This window comes from Seriola aureovittata, chromosome 11 (genome assembly GCF_021018895.1).
Source record: "Seriola aureovittata isolate HTS-2021-v1 ecotype China chromosome 11, ASM2101889v1, whole genome shotgun sequence".
In the NCBI taxonomy this organism is placed as follows: Eukaryota; Metazoa; Chordata; class Actinopteri; order Carangiformes; family Carangidae; genus Seriola; species Seriola aureovittata.
Window position 1 is genome coordinate 22,877,555 of NC_079374.1, and position 19,883 is coordinate 22,897,437.

Consider the following 19,883-nt stretch of genomic DNA (forward strand, 5'->3'; position numbering starts at 1 on the left):
TCTGATGCAGGAGGTTTTCTGTGAGGGAATTAATCACACAGATAAACACACATTCTTCTTCTCTCAGATAAATCCAGCCACTCTTGCTGCAACACATTGACACATTCCTGTTAAACACAACTTATTTATTTGATTTTAAAGCATGGTTGAAAGAGTGATTGCGTTACTGTGAATAAAACATTTACAATGATGGTGACAAAGAGAGAGAGAGAGAGAGAGAGAGAGAGAGAGGTAGGCCAGGGCACCGTGCCAGGGCACAGATGAGCTCATTGTTGAAACAGGGATTTCCACATTTCCATGTCAGTGTGCCCCATGCCATGACATGGGGGCTCAAAAACAAGAGGGGAGAGGAAAGGGCCGCACACAGTGCACACACACCCAGCTATATGCTAACATGTAAGCACACACACACACACACACACACACACACACACAAACAAACGCACACTGGACTAGGGTGTAAAGAAAATATGGTCCATTTATCTTGGTTCCTGAAACTCACAAAAAACACAGGCCTGACTGATTTGTCTCATAGTTTCATTGTTGTTTTATTGTTTTGTGACACACACACACACACACACACACACACACACACACACACTACAATCCAATTCATTACAATTTGGTACAATACAAAATCATAGTGCAGTAAACAAAAGTATCCTTTACACATGTTTTGCCAGGCAGGCACAGAGAGGAGTGGTCAGCAGTCAGCCTACACTGAAAACACACCGCAAAGCAAGCAAGCAAGCCTACAAGGAAGGACACACTCACACACCAACTCTACCTCTGTTCTGTCAATAGGGCTAGGCCTGCGCGGTTTCCATAGCAACCACGCCCCTCCCTTTGGCTTGCAGGGGAGGTGTTTTGAGAGTTCACAGCACAGAGAGGCAGAGATAGAAAGGGGCGTGGATGTCGAAACAACTCCAAGAAGTAAAACAGACCAACTTTACTCCTCGGCTGGAGCGCGTGACAGAAGCACCTGCGGAGCCAGTGAAAGTGCGACTCAGCTATTTGAGTTTGGGTGAATCATCCCATCAAAGCGGGGACATTTGACCACCTGTGAACCATGGAAGACGACGCGTCCCACGCCGAGCCCGGCAGCATCTCGGGCAGCACTCACACCATCCCGCAGCAGCAGCAGCAGCAGCAGCCCGAAAACACGGAGATCCTGACCCCGAGCTTCAGCCCGTCTTCCGCCCCTTCTTCCCCGACCCCTGCCAACACCCTCTCCCGGCTTGGCTTTAAAATTCCCACCAGCCCGAGCGCGGCCGCGCCGGGCAGCCCCGTGGACCGCGGCCAGGTGAGCGCCATCACCGTGGTGGCGCTGCTGGACAAGCTGGTGAACATGCTGGAGGCGGTGCAGGACAACCAGCAGCGGATGGAGCAGCGGCAGGCCGACTTGGAGGGCGCCGTTAGGGTCGTACAGGGGGACGTGACCCGTCTGTCCAAGACCCACATCAGCACCTCCAACAGCGTGAGCAAGCTGCTGGAGCGCTCCCGTAAAGTCAGCGGCCACCTGAAGGATGTGAAGGAGCGCATGGACAAACAGGCGGTCCAGGTGAAGAAGCTGGAGGCCAACCACAACCACCTGCTGAAGAGGAACCACTTCAAAGTGCTCATTTTCCAGGTGAGTGAAAAACATAAACACCACCTTTGATTCAAAGTATTACAGCCAATAGCCTGCTGTGTTATAGCCTACTGTAGGAGTTTTAAAGGGGCACTTTAATCTTCAGGAGGAGTGCTACTCCATCTGTGGCAGGTTGTGTAATGTCTTCTGCGGCTCTGGTTTGAACCTTGCTGGAGTCAACTGACTAATCTCGTTTTGGGCTAAAGCCTGCAATACAAAGTGGAGGTGAGGGGTTTTGAAAAAGTCGTAATTTTTAGGCAACTTGATCTAATGAAAAATCTTTTATCATGGGAGATGCAGGAAATGGAGCTCTCGGAGCTTGACTCATAGAGCTGCTGCTCTTTCCACTTTTATCATACTTTTTAAAATGTGTCTCTTGAGACCACTCTATAAAGTGCAATATTAAACGCCTGGACTACGCCTTTATGGCATGTTATATTTTTTTTCATAGCACACATTTGCATTATGAACTTTTCATTCTAATGGTGTGTGTGTGTGTGTGTGTGTGTGTGTGTGTGTGTGTGTGTGTGTGTGTGAGTCATATTTGCATTCATATTTGACTGCAGTAATGGGAGTGTTTGGATGTGTGCACATGTTTTAATATGCCTGGTTGGCCATGACACGTGATACGCTGCAGGTATAGCACTTTATTCCATTTTCAACACTTAAGACGTATTGGACAGGACTTCAGCAGCCTGTAGAGTGATGTGGAGAGCTGTTTGCTGTTTTGTGACTGTAAATACATTTCAAACACACCTCCAAGAACAGACCATTACAACAAAATGCAAAATGTAATCTGGTTACTTAGCTTGAACATGAGTTAAGATCTTAACAAATACACATGCATATGAATCTCTTCCTTGTCATGTCCTCTGTGTGTGTGTGAGCATGTGTGTGTGTGTGTGTCAGAGAGAGAGACGAAGGGTGTGTCTGGGAATGGAGCTACAGAGGATAATAGAGGAGGGCTCAGACACTGACTTTGACTGGATCTGTTTACACCCCACAGTCATAATTCAGACAGACAGATGGCTTTTGCATGGATTTACCACTTTAACTGCCACATCACACCTTTGAGGGTAAAACTCTAGACTGACACTGAAAAAATGATAAACTTCCCAGTTTCCCCAGGAAATTATAAGTGAAAGCGGGAGGAATATCATTACATAACCCACTCCTCACTTATCTCAATATTGCTGAAATGTCTTCTGCTTACACAAGATAGACCTTAACTTTAACTTGTATTGTTAAACTGAGGTTATTAATCAAGCAGATGAAACTCAACCCAAAAAAAACACTGATTGAGGCGTCTCTGAGTACATTTTGTGCATGGTTTTTCATGCTTATCTGTGTGTGTGTGTGGGTGCGTCTGAGCAACTGCATATGAGTGTGCCCAGGCAGCGAAAAGGGGGGGTATTGTTGACACAACCAGAGCTGCTCAGAGCTCTTAACTGTCGTTGTTATCTGGTTTCCCAGGTACTGAGGCTCTGTTGTTCAAATGCAACAGGTGCCAAGACCTTCCCCTGTACAAGGTGGCTCTGTGTGTCTGTGGGCGAGGCACCGCCGATCGATTTTAAGTGCATCCTCTGTCACTTTTTTTATGTGCTAGAAGCGAGGGATAGTGAGAGTGGACAGTGCTGCTAGTGTTTTATACCTAATTAAATTAACATTATTACAGTGTTTAAAAGTATAATTAAAAGTTTCTATATCATCATGTTAAAAGTGCTGATCTTAGTCCTGAGATTTTTTTCTTCTAGTTTTCAGTCAAACTAAGAGCAGAGCATTAGACGGGGAAGAAGGCCAGGTGTGACCTTAAGGGTGTGTGTGTGTGTGTGTGTGCATCATGTGTGTGCGTGCAACTTGCCTATTGGATGTCATGCTGATGTGTTGGGTCAGGTGTATGCAGTTACTGAGCTGGTAAATGAGACTCGGCATGCCTGAGGGGAGCGGGAAATAAAAGAACTAAGTGCAGCCTCTGTTCCATCTCCTGTGTTGACTCTTTTCTGTGTCCATCATTTTCTGCCTCACCTCATTTCATTTTTCGCCTCCAGTATTGTGTCTTTTTCTTGATTTTTCTCCACCTGCTGCTGTCCTCTAATTTTCTTGTCTGGTATGTTTTGGGTCATGTTCAAATGGCCAGCCATTTTTCATGCCTCACATTACTCCCTCCTTCTGTTTTTTTGTCTTTTTATACAAACTCCAACTTGCATGTGATCACTTTTTCTGTCTAAGTCCAAGCCACCTGTCCTGGTTCCCTGAAACTACGCCGAGCACTACATGCTGCACTCCTCGCTGTACTCTTTGATAACGCACATTTGCGGCACACCCACCGAGAGCCAAACTCTACTATGCCAGTCCTGTAGCTATTGGCCGTGGGGCCCTCCTCCTCCTACTCCTCCTCCTCCCCACTTGACAAAATTGATCCAAACCACTCATCACTCAGTGCGTGCCAGCTGAGGTGGAAACACAGAGGGCTTCTGGGTAAACGCTCTCTGTTGCATAGAGCAGGAGTCTATACTAGCTCCAAGCTTTGGACACAGTTGGTCAGAAATGACAGCGCTGTCTGCCGCTCTGCTGCGTTCCTGTGCATAACGAGGACTAATGAGGACGTAATTACCGCTGGTTGGCCCTTAGTTTGTTTGTTTTTGTGCACCAGTGCTTTTCCTGTCTCCATATGGCCCTCCCCTCTCCAGGCCTGCAGCTCACACACTCATGTACACATGCAAAACACACAATTCCCAGCCACCTGAGATCCCACTGTGTACAGTTTAGAGACTGTTTTGGTAATTGCTGTTTGGAAAGGTGAAATATATTGTGTTGTGTTTGCTTTTTCTATTATTTGTCATATAGATTAATTTCAAAGGCTCTTTTACCTGAGTGTTTAAAAAATCAACAGTCTCCCCTGGAGATCTTATAACTTATCTTATTTGCATCGCTGTGGCCTGCTACATGAAATACGGCACTTTTCAAATTAAATTCCCTGCGACAGAAGTCCTTTATTTCTGAGTGGATGTTAATCTCCCCATCTGTGTTTATTTCACAGTGGAATTTCATCACAACAAACAAGTCGACCACAATGGCAAACTGAATTTGAATGCTGTGAGAATTTAATTTGTTCCCTCGCACATGTGGGGCCCGATTCAGAGTCTTTGCTAGATGTTCAGCAGGGATGAGGGAGTTGTGTGACTCTTGGTGGGATGGGAAGAGGATGTTCGGTGGCTGTCTGGTGTTTTTGGGATCACTAATCGCAGGGAGGCAGAGAGTGACGACAGTCAGAGCTCTTACACACTATCAAGGAGCTCTCATATCACATTGCAAGGAAAGAGAAATATACTCCCCAGCCAAAGTAAACACATGGACTGCAACTTGCTTTTTGTTGCTGGAAGTCGTGCTGTTGGAGCCGGAGTGGAACGTGTCGTTGTTCTCGATTGTTGATTCCTCTGTTTCCCATCGTTCAGTTCTACATTTTGTTACTCATTTAATAAGTTACAAAGAATTGTCAACTTTCCAGCTTGCGAAGCGTTTCCATCCATCACCACATCCCGACGTGTCATTCTATAGAAGATGCTCACAATGGTTTTGAGTGACTGGCTTAACTTTAGTCATTGCCATTATTTTTGCTATGCCACCGGTCATCATCGAGCTTTTGTATACTGACACTTGACCAAAGGTTGAGACTTAATCTTAGCTTTCAGCAGCAGGAAGTAAAGTGCGCTCATACTGTTCATACTCTAAGATGGAGGACAAACTGGTAATTCTGTTCCCAGCCTCGCCCTTCACTGTAGCCTGATGACACAAAGATCGGTAATTTGGAGTTCATTAATACTAAATAATGGTCTGATGACTAAGCAGTGTTCGGGCTCCTATCTGCATACAGATCAGAAGTGACACAAACTGAACCTTGACTACAAGAAAATAAAATATCAGCTGAGTAGTTAAGGGTTAAACTTGAATATTGAATACTTATTCAGCTAGCTTCCTCCCAAACATGGTACGTTCAGGGGTGATAAGATATTTGAGTCTTATTAGAGGGTGTATTGCAGAGTGTATTGCGGAGTGTGTTGCAGGTGTTCGCGGTAGAGTCTCCCATGATAAAACTGTATCCGTCTCCACAGGTTGGAGCAAGCTACTGGCTGCAGGCTACAGCTGAGATTTGCAGAGTGTCCCACTCTAACAGATAATATATTGCACCAGCTCTATAGCCCAGAGCAATGCGAGGTGTTTCACTGCATTCAATCATGTAGGGGCTTTAACCTGTTTAAAGTAATAGGGCAGCTACTAGCTAACTTTAAGTAACATGGTTGTTTCTGTAACTTATTCCAGTATTGCCTCTGTGGAAGTAAGAGAAACAAAATCTACGGAAATTACAACAACAGAAATTGAATTGTGATCCTGGACCTTGTGCTGACTATAGTAACTGAAAGTGAAGGGCTGCGTTACGGCAATGTTTGTCTCAGCGGTGAGAAGCGTAGAGGATTACAGTTTGAAATGTATGTTTTAGCTACTTTCTTTTTAGTAATCCCTGTAATCTTTCAGTACTTTGACATAATGACAGAGCGGTTTGTTCACTGTGTGACCAGGAGTTTGCTGGGACAGTTGATTTCAACTTCATGTCAGTGCTCAGAGACAGTCCTGGGATGTGGCTATAGCTTCCACAAAAAGAGGAGAAATACACAAAGAAGTTATTCCAAAGTTGACTTAGCTAGCTTGCTATTGTTAGCCACCGGTGAGCCTACATTCTGGGCTTTATTTAGAGTTGGAGAGTGTGTTAACTTTAAGAACTAAGGACAGGACTAGGCTAGCTACTGAAGCTATTAGTCCAGCATCTGTAGAAAAACACATTATCTGATTTTCTGATTCTACCTGTGTGTACATGGACACACATGTACTTGTACTTGTACTTGTGGGTGTGGAGGCTTTGGAGCTGTGTGAAGGCACCTTTAGACTAAGAGTCTAGCTGATTGCATCATGTCATTTTCGCTAGCAGCTAGCTCGTTAGTTGTCAAGTGTAAATGACTGGCAGCTCTTGGATAGAGAACAATAGCCCGAATATCCCTGTTAAACGGGGATGAAATAAGATTATAATAGACCGTATTTATGGCAGACATTTTGTCATGCCATAGTAGGAGAAATACAGCTCCATACGCACAGCTAACGATGACTGCATTCATCCAGTTCCAGACTGCAGGCTCTCTGAAGTGGCTTATTGTGACACTGAATGGAGCTCAGTCCTTAATTAAGTTAATTACACCTGTGCTTTTGTACCTATGACAATTCACAATGACTGCAATGACATAGGCCCATTATGTAACTTGCTACGTATGTTGTTTGATAATATGTTCACCACGTAAACATGCCTGGACTTTATAGAGAAAAGCACTACCGGTGACCACCAAGACACAAGCAGTGACTTTCATACATTTTGTCCTCCACAGTGAGATTTTAAACATTTATAGAAAAGTCAGTCGGATGCAAGACTCCAAAGATTAAGAATCGTCTCTGTGTTAATAGTCTTAACACGGCTGTGCAGCCTTTAAGGCACACTTTTTTTTAAATGAACAGTGATGTTTGTTTACAGCATGGCTTCTTGCTTTGTTGTCATTCTTATTTTTGCTTTGGGATTAGTACCTCACATAATCCTCCAGGTTGTCAGAAAACAGAAACTAATGAGGGGAGAAGAGCAAAGGAGAGATAACTATGGAGAGAAAAGAGATGGGCAGAGGAAAAAAGACTGACAGTGAAGAGTGAGTTTGGATAGGAGAGTATACTTGCGCTTGCAAACTGTGTGGGCCAAATACGTGCATGTAGATGGGGAAGTTTCACCTTAAGTCTTTTTCTGCCTGATGTCACATTCAGGTTTGACAGGTCTGCTGAACTGTTTCAGTCTCTGAGGCAAAGGCAAGTTTGTAGCTGCAGCTTTCAGGTATAAAATACTAGTTTTAACAGCTATAATAACACAGAGAAGTGATGATGAGAGAGTCTTAGTGTGCTTCCACAACAGACTTGTATTGTGTGTTTGGGCACGCTGGCTGGGCAGACTAGTCAGGTTGATTTTTGCTGTTGTTTGATTTGCCATGAACTAAAGGTTGATGGTAAAATTCCCTAAATTGAAGTTTTTACAAAGGAATATGGACAATACAACAAAAGTGTTTATGCAAAGACGAATAAAGGCAGTAGCCTTTTAGGATGGTTTAGTTTCCCATGATGCATTGCACATCTTTGTCTTCAGCATTGCCAAGAGCACATATTTAACATGTTTTTCATTGTGCCGCAGGATTTAAGAAAGACATCCCAACCCTCACACTCGATTCTTACTTGCATGTTTTCTGTTGATGTTTTTCTATTTTTTTCACACTCACACAGCATGACACGTTGTCGACAGAGTAATTGAAATGGTTAAAGAACAGTGCAGGGAGTTGTGGTGCTGGTGTCCTGCCAATGGAGCTCTTGGTCCTATCCTGTTGTTAAAAAAATTGAAACCAGCTATCTTCTTTTGACTCCTATCACCTCCCTTATTTTCTCTGGCATTAGACTTCAGGACTCCGTCTACATGCTCGTGCTTGACTTCTGAAACCCCAGTGTCCATCCAATCCCTTGACCGAGGCCACTACATCCATGGCAGGAAAGAGGGAAACAATAGCCATTTTGGCTCTCAGTGTTCTTATTTCTCTGCTCTTGAATAAAACATAAAAATACAACATGTCTTGCGATAACACGATGACTTCCTGGCCTCTCTGCAGACATTCATGCTCGTTGACCTCCATATGGAGTAAACATTGTGACAATTGGTGGTAGCCTTATCAAAAAGGCTCATGGTATCTCTGCACAGCCCTTATCAAACAATGGCTCTGATATGCAAACTTTTGGATTGTGCTGAAGCTATGTCTGAAGGAGGATCCTGGGAGATTTAAACAAAAGAGCTGCAGGAGATTAACAAAGCCATGGAGCAACCGGAAAAACTACAACTGTAAATATGCAGGAACGTTGAGCTGATCATTCATCATTCATGTGGAGGGATTGTGCAAGACAAGAAGGGAATCTGTTTGATGTAGAGGAAGTACAGTAGGTGACAAAGATCTCAACGGTCCAGTCAACCATTAGGTTATCACAGTCAACATTAATGCCATGTATGAAATTCATTATGAGAACTGGAGAGCTCATATTACAGAACATGAGACCTATAATCATCCAAAGTGCGCAGACTGCTATCCTGTAATTTATGAGTTGAGAGAACACGTTTTTTCAGACGTCCAACATCATCATTTATGTCATGAGGAATAATGGCCGCCTCTCTAGAATTGCTATGATGTACATCCTACCAATATGTCAGCATTACATCGCGCCTCAATTGGTTATTGTGTTTGTGCGATTTCACAAGCTTGTGAGGCCAGTAAACATGCCGTGTTTTCTTTTGGTGAGGCACATATGGGAGGGGCGGGGATGGGAAAGAATGCCCTAACTTGTTATGCAAAGCTTTATGGGTAATAGGCCAAGAATTGGCATGAAGTTGCTGAGGAGATATTTATGATACTAGGAATTGTAATGTTTGTGGCAGTTTGAGCGTACTTGGTACAGTGGTGTGGTGTTGGGGTACAATCTTGACAGGAGTTTTATATGTTTACAATGTCTGTATGTATCTGTACGGTCTGTGGTATGCATGCATATTCATTAGTGCAAGGCAGTGTGTTTAGACATCACTCCGGTACACTGCAGAGTGCATTGAGAGTTTATCGTGTTTTGTGTTAAATCAGTCAAATGTCAAATTGCAGAATTCCATTTCCTTTCCTTCCTTCCTTATGTCCTTCCTCCGTCCACAGATGGCTCTTCATGCACATTGGAATGGGGGTGGGGGTTGTGTGATGTTATATAACAAGCTGGGTAAGGGGTGAACAGTAAAACGGCTCGCTGCGCTGTAATAGGAGAGATGTACTGTAATGAAAACATATGCAGATAAAAGGCAACATTGTACATTTGCATATGTACAACCTGGAGTTGCAGGTGGACACTGTAGTGCGATTGTTCCTTGAGTGGATGGAACGATGTGTGGGGCAGAGGGTGCAGGGACAGTAGAATAAGGGATTGTGTTTTGTGTGGTCATTTTGAATGAGGTAGTTTGTATTACAGACAAAGATAACAGGCAAATTAAGGGAATAAAGGCAGAGCGGGAGGAGGAAATTAAGAGAAAAAAGGAGAATGTTCAGAGACAGGGCTTTATCTTTAGCTCTTTGTTTAAATTGTTGCATTACAACAAAGTCTGATCACAATCAATAAAAAGCATCAAGACTGCACATCAGTCTCGTCTCCCTCTTTTATTTAAACTAAGCTTCTTGTATTTCTCATTCTGTACAAAAGTAATTGCAGGGGTTTGAGAATAGCAAAGGTGTGCACATGTGCATTTCTGTGTGTGATGGCGGTGGCGGTGATGGTGGTGCACCCTCTCATTGGAGCAGTCCCCCGGAGGTACCTGACTCACTGTGCCAACACACCTGTACCAGCCTCGCCTATTAGGATTAGGAAAACCTCCATTCATCACCTGAAGGGCCAGGAAAACACACCTGTTCAAATCGCTTACACACACATATAACTGGGTACATACAAAACTGCAGTGTACACCACAGAAATAAAGTACATATATTACATTATTTATATATATATATATATATATATATATATATATATATATATATATGAGAAAGAGAGAGTAGAGAGTTCAACCATGTAGCTCATTCCTAAGTATGATACAGATGCGCAGATGCAAGTACAGATAATATAAACAAAGGAGAGAGAAGAGATGCTAAAGAAACAGTAAAGGGTTCCATAACACACTTGCTATAAACAGAAATACACACTCACAAAGGAACATGAGCCCATCTGAGCTCTTTCAATCAGCTGCAACGTCCAGCCCTGATCTCTCTCTCTCTCTCGCTCTCTCTCTCTCTCTCTCTCTCTCTCTGTTTGAATAGAGCATGAGATTCTGGAGTGCTGACTTAAATAAGCTCTGGCTTTGTAACACCTTGCAGGACTTGCAATTAGATAGCAAGTGCAGCATGCAAGTCTTAAATAAGATCTTGAACTCCATTATATAAGCGTTTGTAGAGAATCTCTTTGCCCTGCGTTAATTACAGTAAACTTGCAGTCACAATTAAATTAACTTTGTTTTTTGGTTCCGTCCAAATTTATTTCAATTCTCTTTCATCTTGTTCTCTTAAACCGTTTTTAAAAAAAAATAGTTTATGTCCTACATGCCCATACACAATTGCCCATACACAAAGGCAAACAGACACTCAAACACACACACACACACACACACACACACACACACACACACACACACACACACACACATATACTGTATCACATTCTCAGTGGCTAATGAGTGCTTCCTTAGAGGGCACATTAAATAACGGGGTTCCCAAGAGAGACATACCAGAATGTGAAGGCCACACACACACACACACACCCACACACACACACACACACACACACACACACAGAGGACAGACCTGGGTCAAATGGTATTTAGGGAAACTCTGTTTGTCATAGTTTGCCTGCCAAGATTTTGTGGAGTTAAACTGGAGACACATTCATTTCACACTGTTTTACTCTTTGAGCAGCCAAACACATAAGCGGCATTTTCACCAGTTAAACCAAATAAAAGATGCAGAAAAAGAGCTGCATTAAATCAAGACTGTGAAAAAAGACTAACTCATGAATTAAACAATAAAACGTTTCAAACTGTGTTACTGTAGCAGGTTTAGTACAGTATGTAGGAGGGTTCAGTTCTCATTCAAAGGTGTTTGAGTTTCTCAGATGCTGCCGTCCATGTGCCCCAGCACCCACACTGATTATATCAAACATGTTTGAGCCAAATCAGAAAGTCTATGACATGCCCAGACTGGAGCAGGGGTGTGAAGATAGAATCTTTTAGAAACCTTCACATCATCAAACAACCAGAGAAGATTAGGGAAGATTATTCTGTGTATATATGTGTGTGTGTGTGTATATATATATATATATATATATATATATATATATACACACATACGTATATTTATATATGCACATAAGGGAACGTTCCACTGAGGGTCAGGAGAGGCTATATTAGCTGTGATTTTCTAATCATGACTGGTCAGATACCTGAGTGTTTTAACCTTATCTCACATTTGATGCTGATAAAACTGTTTAACTTCATCTGAAGAGGGAGATAAGCATGATGTCTGATCCAACTAGAGCCACCCTCTCTGGTGTTCCTCCAGAATCTCTAGTGTTTTTCATACAAAGGCTATCACTCACACAGTTCCTGACTTTCTGATCTGAGTTTGCACGAACATGTTCGGATCCACACAGTCTCTGTGGGTGTGGTGCAGCGTCAGACCAACAGCAAAATGGGGCATTCAGACACTGCTGATTCAGACATGACAGGCGGGAGCTACGGAGAACAAAACTGAAAGGGAGGGATTACTGTTGAACCGAATGAGAGGTGGTGGTAACCAGAGCTGTTCCCCAAGGTGCTACCTTTTGTGTTTTTGGATTTCGAGTTACAAACCCCAGAGTGCATCATTTTTTTTTTTTTTTAGGATGAATGACATACCTCTAGTGGTTGTTGGTGGTGTTGTTAAATAAACACATATTCAGAAAAGCAGTTCTTTCATCTTTTACAAGTGCTACCTATAATGAGGAACATTAAAAAAAACTTACTATGCAATTTATCAACCTTATGTAATCAGCCCAACTCTTCCATAAATGCTGTGTAATCTAAAGTTATCAAGTGTCAGCAAGGTGGGGAAAACAGGACGGTTTTTTGCATGGCTTTCCACTTCTTTAAAACTGTCCATGTACTATGATATTGTTAAGGTGTCTTAAAGGAGTGATGTGAACTCCTGTGGATCAGGTTGAGGTGAAACAGTAGTTGTTGTCAATCACAGTCTCTTTGCCACATAAAATCCTACAGGCTATAATTGTCACAGGCACTATATCGTTTCATCTCACCACTATTCCACTTCAAAAATACAACAGTGGGTCAAAATTAGAAGAAGTTTCCTTTGACAGGTTGCGTCCATAATACTACTGTCCTCAGTCACCATTGGTGACGAGTGATGTGTGGACAGGAGGCAGGACTCTTCTAGATCATCTGGTTGGCCCAGTTCTTAAGTATGTGTTCATGACATCCCAAGAAACATGCATTGAGTAGCCAGCCCCCCAACTACTTATGGCATCCTGTCTCTTTAAGCACCTCTATGTCTAGGTAAGAGCTGCCATGCATGCTTTAATGGAAGCTCATTCTTACATGCATGATGCACAGAAACAACTGGTAATTAAAATGTGTGTAATTCCAACATGTACTGAGGGTGAGTGGGGCTGACACTGGTGTTTGGTTTTGACATATCATGAGGTAAAACACCTCAAGATGCAACATCTCAAATCTTAAGTCATTTTACTGTATAGATCTGTACATGTTCAGAGGTTAACAGCATATTAAATGTAGGAGAATATATTATGCTTACACAGCAATCAACCAACAACTAAAAGCACTCACATGGCTCCCTCTGGGGGGGGGGGGCAGAGGGGCAGAGAAAGACATAAAACAGTGAAAATGGAGAGAAGTGTGTGACTCCTGCAGAGAGACAGGTGAAATTCCTCACATGTCTTGAGGAAACGACCGGGGCAGGCATGCAGAAACTGGTTTCCTTAGTCCAGACCAACCTAACATGTCAAAGTGTATTAAAGGCCATGGCCAGAAGTATACATTAACGTGTTTGTGGGTAATGTGTGCTTGGATTTACACTTCAGTCGTCAGTGTCATGAATTCCTCTGAATGCACTGGTAAAAGAAAAAAAAAAAGTCTAACCTCGACCATAACTAAATGAGACAAAGATGTTGAAATGCAAGCTGCAAAGCTTTTACTACAATCGACATATCATCACATATCTTTGAATTCCCCTTATTTTCATGAAATGAAATCCTGGTTCAAGCAGTCATGTTTTTTATAACTGATCAAAATGGCCATCCTTTTAACCATCTTCTTCTCTCTTTCTTCTTCTTCTTCTTCTTCTTAGGAAGACAATGAGATTCCCTCCAGTCTGTTAGTCAAGGACTCCCTCAAGACCCCGCAACCAAGCCAGTATGATGCAGAGTCCACCCGGCCCACTCCATCTATTGCGGGCTCTGTTGACGGCATCCGTGCCCAAGAGGAGGCTCTCCAGACCATCAGCCTTTCCTCAGATGAGGAAGATGAGCTTGCACTACACCAGGAGGAAGAAGAGATGCTGGAGGGTACTTCCCGCTCATATGAGAGAAGGGCTGACAAATTCAAGCGCTCCAGCCTGAAGAAGGTCGACAGCCTCAAGAAGGCCTTTTCGCGCCAGAGCATTGAGAAGAAGGTGACCCAGATCACCACCAAGATTGTGCCGCCGGAGAAGCGTGAGAAACTCAAGAAGAGCCTCACCCCGAACCACCCCAAGAGCCCAACTGCTAAGTCCTCCTCATTCAAGGTGTCTCCCATGACCTTCAACGTGAAGAAGGTCAGAGACGGTGAGGTCCCCACACAAGACGTGGGCTCACCTGGGGAAGGAGCCCATGTGGAGATTCCTCCTTTGGGAAGCTTAGATGGTGAGATTCCCTTGGCGGAGGTGCACACCCATGAAGGCGTTGTGGAGGAGATTCAGGAGAAGCTGAGCCCCTCCACCCCAGACAGCATGAAGGCACAGCTGGCATTCAATGGAGAACCACCAAACATCGAGTGCGAGATTAATGGTGATCGTTGTGCTGGCCTGGCAGTGCCAGAGCACGATGAAGATGTTGGCGAGGAAGAAGATGATGAGGAAGATGAAGAGAAACTCAACAGCCCCGTTGAGACAGCAGCAGATGCCCAGATTCCTACAGCAACAACTGCTGTGCAGCAAGTGTCCTAATGTGATTTGATTTTGCTGAGCTTCTATTCTAATTTCACATTCTTCTTTTTCTTCCTCGAGTTTTTACATTAACACCCAGCAGGCGCAAATCATCCCTCCATTGTAAACAGTCCTGTGTTGTCATGAACACCCATATAAACAAGAATCATACTGTCAGCCTCCTAACATCATACCATCATCATACCATCCTTGGACCTTTCCTCCAACACTGCCTTTGATCATCACCAGCATCGTCTGAAAACCGCATCATCCGCATAAGCAATGAGGTTAACAGCTACACCTTCTTCTTCTTCGTAAACTCTCTAGTTGGTTGTTGTTGAAAGCAACATTGCATCAGTGCATCGTAACTCACTCCCATCCACTGGTGCCCACCACCTCAACAGCAGCTCATCTCCAGGGCGGTGGGCCAACTATCTACCCTCCTGCTGTGTTTGTCTGCCTCTGGACCTCCCTTCCTCACTGACAAATAGTCTCTTTGTTCTTTGCAGTTTTCGTGAAAAATAGTAAATCTTTGGCAGCAGCGACGCTGCCCACAGCCTATTGAGGCAGTGTGTTGCCAGGTTGTGCAAGAGATGGAATGAGCAGTTTCTAGGTTTTCAGTGAACATGGCCTGGGGTGTTTTGTAGTGGACTGGAGGTTGTTTACAGAATTCTTTGGACCTGTGCTGAAAACACCCTGATCTTAACTAACTTCACTAGTCTGAGTGGCTGTGTCTTGTCTCCTGTCCTTCACCTGCAGTCGTCAAATTTGTATGTTACTTCACTAGTGAGAGCCAGTTTATTGTTTCCAATCAAACCTTATCGTTGATGAACTACCTAGAGTACCCTATGAGTTGCATATGGTAATATTATAGTAATCTGTAAATTCCAATTGACCACCAACAGTTACCCTTTTGAATCGCTGAAAAGTAGAATAGCATAGAATCATTTGAAATAGTCAAAATGTTCTAGCAAATGACACCTTTTTGATATTCCTTAGAAAGATAAAAGAAATATGTTTGAGTTCAGTCACACTGATGCAAATGAAGGACACTGCAGCATAGAAGCTACTCTAGATCTGGAGAGATATTTTACTGACACAAATAACCCTGCAGGTTTTAATACTGACATGCTAAATGATGCATATTACAGCCCTTTGTCTTTTCTGCAGGGCAACTTTATGTGTATGTATAGGAATTATTTTTGTCATTTACTATATGAGGCACACTACTCTCTGGGTATTTACACCTTATACACCATAATGTAAATGGTAACTTTATGATAACTGCCATGAGTGTGTGCATTTACACAGTAAATGTGGTGTCTGTAAATTTTTTTGAATTACTTTATGATACTAGGGTGTTTATAAGTCATCTTTTACTTTCAGGTATCCATAACTTACATGGGGAATGTTTACTCAGTTTCATATGTTTAAGACAAAACACCATCTCACATACATTTACCAGGACACCACCACTAAAGCCTCTCCACCTAGACACATTCACACACATACTCCTGCAGTGCCTTTACCTTGCACAGGCTGGTATGCGTAAATGCACTCCTGATGGGATGGACTCGTGTTTTTTAGATAAGAGTGATAGTAAAACATGCCCAAAGGTTTTTTTTTTCCCTCTTCTGAGGAATTCCTTGCAGCTATCACTTTATAGGGCATACTCAAGGTTTGATACCAAGTACAAAAAGAATGAGAATGATTGAGTTTAAAGGAGGTGGAAATACATGTGTCATAATCAACTTCATGTTTGGAGGTCATATCTTAAAGTCTTTATAAAGTGACTTTCCTCTCATTGCACATAGTTAAGTGCTTTACCAGCCTTAGTTACAGATGTCTAATGCCATAACTCCCTAAAAATAATTTAGCAAGTGATACCAGGTGCCAAGGCTCCAGATACTATAGAGGTCACAGAAGTGGATAAAGGCAGAGGACAGCACTCCTAGGTTTGACAGATGACCACTGCTCAGCCCATTTTTCATGCTCTTGGCCTGCATGTCGAGACTGTGCACAGAGAGGAAGATGCTCCCTGGAGCCACAGGTGTTCTGCCCCAGTAGAGGCTCCTGGGCATGAGGATGTGGGTGATGGGAAGTTTGAGAAAGGACGTCAGTTGTTGGAAAGTTCAAGTTGTCTGTGCGTCATGCATATGTGCAACTCGGTAGAAAGGTGTCTGCAAAGCGTTTGACCGTGAGAATTGAAATATGTTTCAGGGGGGTATAGGAATGAAATGCTGGCACTGCAGGATAGGGAAACCTCCGTTTCACTTACCCCACGTCCATTATACTGCTTCTAAAGATTCTTGACTCTTTCAAGTCAAAATATAGTGCCCACAATATTTTATTATATCTGAACTTATGCAAGGAAATCACTTCCTATAACTGATGTCTGGTAAATACAAAAAATACAGTGCATATAACAGAAATATTTTCAACAGTACTTGAGAAAGTAAAGCATTCAAAGCCTTCCGAGTGCTTCATGAGTTCTAAACGTTAACCTGCCAGTCTGCTCAATTGGATCTGTAAGGAGACATAAATCATTTTAAAACAACTAGTTACCTATTTATTTTAAATGTGTTTAGTCAGGCTTCTTTTTAATTCTTAGTATAAATAAAATTACTGAAAAAGGATCAAACACTAGGCTTATGTGTGCATTCTCTATAATGTAGAGGTTGAAATGTGACTGGCTTTGATGCATTTCTGCTTATGCAATTGTGTTAATTTGGTGATATGTCTGCTTATGTAAAAAAATATATCTATCTTTATATATAGATATATATCTAATATCTAGAAATAAATATCTAGACATGTGTATGTGTGTACAAGTCTGTTTTTATTTGTGTTAAAATCACTGTTAAATCTGGATCGTATGTGAGGTTTGCTATAAAATTCAAACACCATATACCTACTGCACAGGTAGTAATATTGTGTTTAATGTCATATTTGTTTTTATTTTTTAGTCTGTTCATTTAGTTAACCACTTAAACCAAAGACGTTTCCTTCATAGCAGAAATTCCCCTGCCACTTGAGTGTTTAAAATGTACTCCTCCAGAATTTACTTTCAAAATTTAGTATTGTATACATCAATAAAGATTTTATAACAATCACATTTTGTTTGTGGTCTTCATTTGAGTATAAATGTCACATTTCACATAAATGTGATTACAGCAGTTTGGAAATGACTAGGTCACAGTGATCTAGTAAACCTACAGTGTTGGTAACAGGTTAGTGGAGGATTAATCTCAGTGGAGGGAATGGTTCAGTTGCTCAACTCTTACTTACACCACACAGCTTGTCAACTCAGAGTGATTTATATAAAATTTAGACAGGTGCTGAGGTCAGAGCCACAATAAATGGCTGCTTCACCCTGATCACAAAATAACACTTTTTTTCATGTACTTGGGTAGTACTTTCTAACCCTACAAATAGCTTACATGCTGGTTGCCCAGGATTTGAGATCCATCTCAGATTTCTGCCTCCACCACATTACTACTAAGATAAAAGGAATTTCATCTTTGGTGCTCAAATCTTTGAAAAATTCTATTTAAACAGTAACTTGTCATTCCAGGAGTTGGTCTGAAAATTACTAGGAAAGACAGTAAACTGTTTCCTTTGAAACCATTCTCTACAGAAGAGATAGTCCATATTAAAAACCATATAGTATCCAGTAAAGTGGGCTATCCAGAGAGACTGTTTCTGGATGTAAAAAAAATGTAGCTGTTGAGGCAGTGACTATTTGCACTCGGGTACAGTTTATGATTTGATGGGGAAAATGTATTGTTTATGACCTCATAAGATGACTGATCCATTACTGTATGAACCGATGTATCAGTATAATGTTTATGCATAGTTGTCCAACAGTTTGTTCCACTATGTTTTGTTGTATTTTTATGTTTCTTTAAGGTCAACTCAGGAAAAGGCATCGTCTGAGATGGCTGGTTCAGGAACAGACTCAGGAACGGGCGAGACTTTGAACAGACAAGATGTCAGCTGGGACTCCCAATTCACTTTGGCTTTGACCCCAATGCAGGAACAGACAGGACATTGGCTGGAACCTCCAACACAGGAATACACAGAGCATCTGCTCAGGGTCTGACTTGGACTGCGGACTGAGGTGCAAACTGGAGGCTAGCCGACGGGGATGCAGAACCAGACGACTATTTAATCAAGTTTTTTTGTATACTTCCCTGTGTGCCATCCTAAGAGCAGCCTCATTGTACTCCCAACAAAGGGTTTTTTTCTGATGGTATCGGAGCATGAGGGTCTATGACAGTTGATTATCAACTGTGCTGGGTCCAAATTTGGTCAGATTGTACTGTCACAATGGTCGCAACAGAGGCAGGGAAGACACAAAACGTAGACACACAAGGCAGTATTGATGCAGTGGGCGCTCTTATATGGAGAAAATTAGGCTTACTACAAATGAGATGACAAGATGACATGCAGGAACATGGGTAGGCAGAGGCAACAGGAAAAATACTCAACGGAGCAAGAACCCAAGGGAAATACAAAGGAAAATAAACTGGAATATGTGCAGGGATGATATGACACTGACTGGGGACAAAGGGTTTGGTATAAATACTGGCTGAGATAAAGAGAAACTGGGACCAGGTGTGTGAGAACTGAGAGACTGTATTATCTCGTCCAATCACGTCTCAGTATTACCATCTTTTCCATCTTTGCTGCTAGCCAATCACTGTTGGCCGTCTCCAAAAATTAGCTAGCTAGCTAGTACGTATTTACTACAGAGAGAGAGGAAAGGGTTAACATTACTATTTAAATAGGTTTTTTATGTAGACATTAAGAGGTTTGCTTTGTTTTTACCTATTTATAATTACTAGGTCTGGGGAGATGAGGGAACAGAAACATGGCCTGGGAACAGTGCACATGTAGAAAACGTCCCTCTATGGAGCAACAACAGCCATATTTAAAAGAGTATCTGTTCAGACTGGAGTCTGTGGAGCAACAAGTGCTGCAGAAATTGTTTGTATTGCATTCATGTAATTAAATCAGTTAATTAAAAGTACAGTTGTAGTTTGTAGTTTACTTTACAAATAAGTGTTACCTGCTGCCCTGGCACATAAGAGTTAGCTTGCACTTGACAATAAGCATTAGCTAAGGTTATGTTGGCTTGCTAGCTTTAGAGTTGGTCAAGTTAAAATCATGCTTAAAACTTGGGTCCTATTCAATTATTTCTATTCTTATATCCTGTGAGTTACAGAATGTGTTTTCAAATGGTATTAATGTCACAGTGCAGTCTTTCATTTGGGCAGTCATATGTTATTTTAGCTTTGTGGTTTAGATTATTTGATTTAGAATGACACAATGACTGATAAAGCCATGGCAGGGAAGCAACTGCT

The 19,883-nt window shown here is 42.3% G+C and overlaps 1 protein-coding gene across 1 annotated transcript; it reads left to right on the forward strand.

The window, feature by feature from the left end:
- Positions 1-893: 893 nt before the first annotated feature.
- Positions 894-17,630, forward strand: cavin2a (caveolae associated protein 2a). Its single transcript, XM_056389870.1, has 2 exons — positions 894-1,630; positions 13,684-17,630. Exons 1-2 carry the CDS (start codon positions 1,070-1,072, stop codon positions 14,536-14,538), a joined length of 1,416 nt encoding a protein of 471 aa, XP_056245845.1. The 5' UTR covers positions 894-1,069; the 3' UTR covers positions 14,539-17,630.
- The last annotated feature ends 2,253 nt before the right edge of the window (positions 17,631-19,883 follow it).